General features: G+C 39.1%; 1 protein-coding gene across 2 annotated transcripts in view; it reads right to left on the bottom strand.

The window, feature by feature from the left end:
- Positions 1 to 2,424, bottom strand: part of LOC106304477 (MATE efflux family protein 5-like) — a 7,460-nt gene extending 5,036 nt beyond the window's left edge. The window contains exons 1-5 of one of the 2 annotated variants that reach the window (XM_013740883.1): positions 2,190 to 2,424; positions 1,569 to 1,926; positions 1,395 to 1,481; positions 1,250 to 1,306; positions 912 to 1,150 (exon numbers count right to left, since the gene is read on the bottom strand). In XM_013740883.1, coding sequence (XP_013596337.1) covers positions 912 to 1,150; positions 1,250 to 1,306; positions 1,395 to 1,481; positions 1,569 to 1,576 — 391 coding nt within the window. In that variant the 5' untranslated portion in view covers positions 1,577 to 1,926; positions 2,190 to 2,424. Of the gene's footprint in view, positions 1 to 911; positions 1,151 to 1,249; positions 1,307 to 1,394; positions 1,482 to 1,568; positions 1,944 to 2,189 lie in introns of both variants that reach the window. The other variant, XM_013740882.1, reaches the window with a different exon arrangement.
- Between the last annotated feature and the right edge of the window lie 85 nt (positions 2,425 to 2,509).

Genomic DNA, 2,509 nt, shown 5'->3' on the forward strand with positions numbered 1-2,509 from the left:
CTCCTTGGAAGTTTCACAGTAGGAGTAAGCTTCCAAGATAGAGGTTTCAAGACTATTCTGAATGATGGAAAGGACCAAGATCCTTCTGACTTCTCTTTCCACCTCCTTCAGCCCCAGTAACAACTTCTTTACCATCCTCTCCTAGGATGGTCTTCTTGGTGTCTTTGCCGTCAACAACATACTCCCAAAGACCTCTGCCTCCAAGAGCGGTTTTGACAAGTCTAGACCACAGTAAGTAGTTGGTTCCCTTGAGGGTAACCGGAATAGACACAGATTTAAAGACATTCGTGTATGAGTTTTCCATTTTTTTTTTTTTTGGAATGAAGAACAACTCAAGAACAGGATGAACTTTACCAAAAATAGAAAGGGAAAATCAGAGATTTGTGGAAGTAAAGAGAATAGAGTAGAGAAGAATGAATCTCAGGAGCTTACTTGCTCTGATACCATGAAAGAATGTGAGGATAAAGAGATGTAGATGAAGAACATTGAAGAACAGAGAGAGAGAGAGAGAGAGAGAGAGAGAGAGAGAGAGAGAGAGAGAGAGAAAGTAGATCTGAGAGAAACTCTATTCCCTTGAAATTAAAATTGTGGATCTAGATCCAAGTTTTTTAAAGGCAAGTTGCCTCTATACACAATACAATAAAATATTTATTGTTTAAAATACTCAACGGTCTTCTTCTCTCTTCTTCTTCTTCTTTGCTTCTCAAGTCTGGTCTTCTGCTTCTAAACTCAAGTCTGGTGCTTCTTATAAAGCCTTATAAAACCTTTATAAAATCTTATAAAACCTTATAAAACCTTTATAAGACCTTATAAAACCTTATAAGTATTTTCAAGTCTTGCAGTTTAATTCTCAAGTTTAGCTGCTTAATTCTGCTTCATGTCAACAAGAGGGAGATAGAGGATTTAATTACCCGGGAGGACAGCATGAAAGGGATCGAATATGACGGATAAAGACACCAGTGGAGCAATTGATCGAACGTAATCCACAACTTCGGTTTCAGAGGTGAACAGGTAACCAAACACGTTTCTTGCAGCAAAGATTGTTGCACTCACCATTATTGATTCTACAAATGTCATAACCATCTCTGTGTAGACGGCCATTCTTGCTTGTTTCGGGTTTCCAGCTCCTAATTCGTTCGCAACTCTTGTACTGCAAACAACAATAAATTATAAATCAGAGAGGGAGGTTTAAGCTTTAAGATACTTCCATTTTACATAAAATTGAAAAGATGATAGGTACTAAAAGAACCTCACTGCTGCGCCTAGACTCTCGGGTACTTTGTAAAACGAGCAGATTGTTGTTAGACTATTAGAGAAGAAAGGAAGCAATTGAGTGTATAAGATAAATATTCCATTCCAAAACGAAATAGTCATTTAAAAGGTAAGGAACATACCACACCGAGAGAACAGAGGTTTCTAGCTTTGGATTTGGTAAAATCCCAGAAAGAATGACAAGAAATTCGAATGACCACCACTCGAAGCTAATTTAAGATTTAAAAAAAAAAAATTCAAAAGTTAAATGTACTCTTTGACTAACAAATTAAAAGAACAAAAGGGGTATTTAATACCAAATCATAGATGCAGATGGGATTCCAAACCGGAAAACTCTCTCATTCCTTTAAACACACTGATCATGGAGATAGTTGCACGGCTCTTGCTACATTTGGAAGAAAACACCATGTACAATCCAAGCACAGTCGCGTTTAAACAGTAAGAAACGCTGATCGAAATAGCGGCACCGAGTCTCCCAAGCCCAAACTTAAAGATCAAGCTCCAGCAAAGGACGAGGTGGCAACATATAGCAGAGACTGAGCTCACAACTAAAGGAAGAATCAGACTCTGCGCTTGAAAAAACTGAACTAACGGCTGCAGTATGGCGTAAGCAAAGAGAACTGGTATGAGCCAAGTTGCAAACTTCCCTGCTTCCTGAGAAACCAGAGGATCTTGCCCAACAAGTAAGAGTATATCACCCATGAAACTCCATAGAACAGACAAAGGAATACACACAAGTAACAACGAAAAAATCCATGTGTAAGTATGAACTCCAAGCTTCTCGAATTGCTTAGCTCCATTTGCTTGACCACATAAAGTCTCCAACCCACTAGCTAAACCGAACTAGGGGAACGAAAGACTTATATATAAAGCAATAAGGAAAAATATAACAGAGAGAGATACAAAATGAGACATACCACGAGGCTGAAACCGGTGACGCTGCAGAAAGAAACTGCAATGGCGGTGCTTGAGAGGAAAAGCTCACCGAGATGACCAACCATCATTATCGATATCACTTGAAGAAAATAGGCAGAAGAGTTTACTGCAACCATTGGACCAGCGACGTATGCGAGCCTCCTCGTCTCTAAGAAAAAACCATCTTCTTCTTTGTCCTTCACCACGAGCAAACCATTCTCAGCGAATCCATTCCTTTGCTTTATTTTTTTGGAGATCTCAATATTTCTTTTGTTGACCATGTGGAACAAGTCAAGCTTGGAAGCCATGAAGTATTCCCTTG

The sequence above is a fragment of the Brassica oleracea genome, chromosome C7 (assembly GCF_000695525.1).
Source record: "Brassica oleracea var. oleracea cultivar TO1000 chromosome C7, BOL, whole genome shotgun sequence".
NCBI classification, from domain to species: Eukaryota; Viridiplantae; Streptophyta; class Magnoliopsida; order Brassicales; family Brassicaceae; genus Brassica; species Brassica oleracea.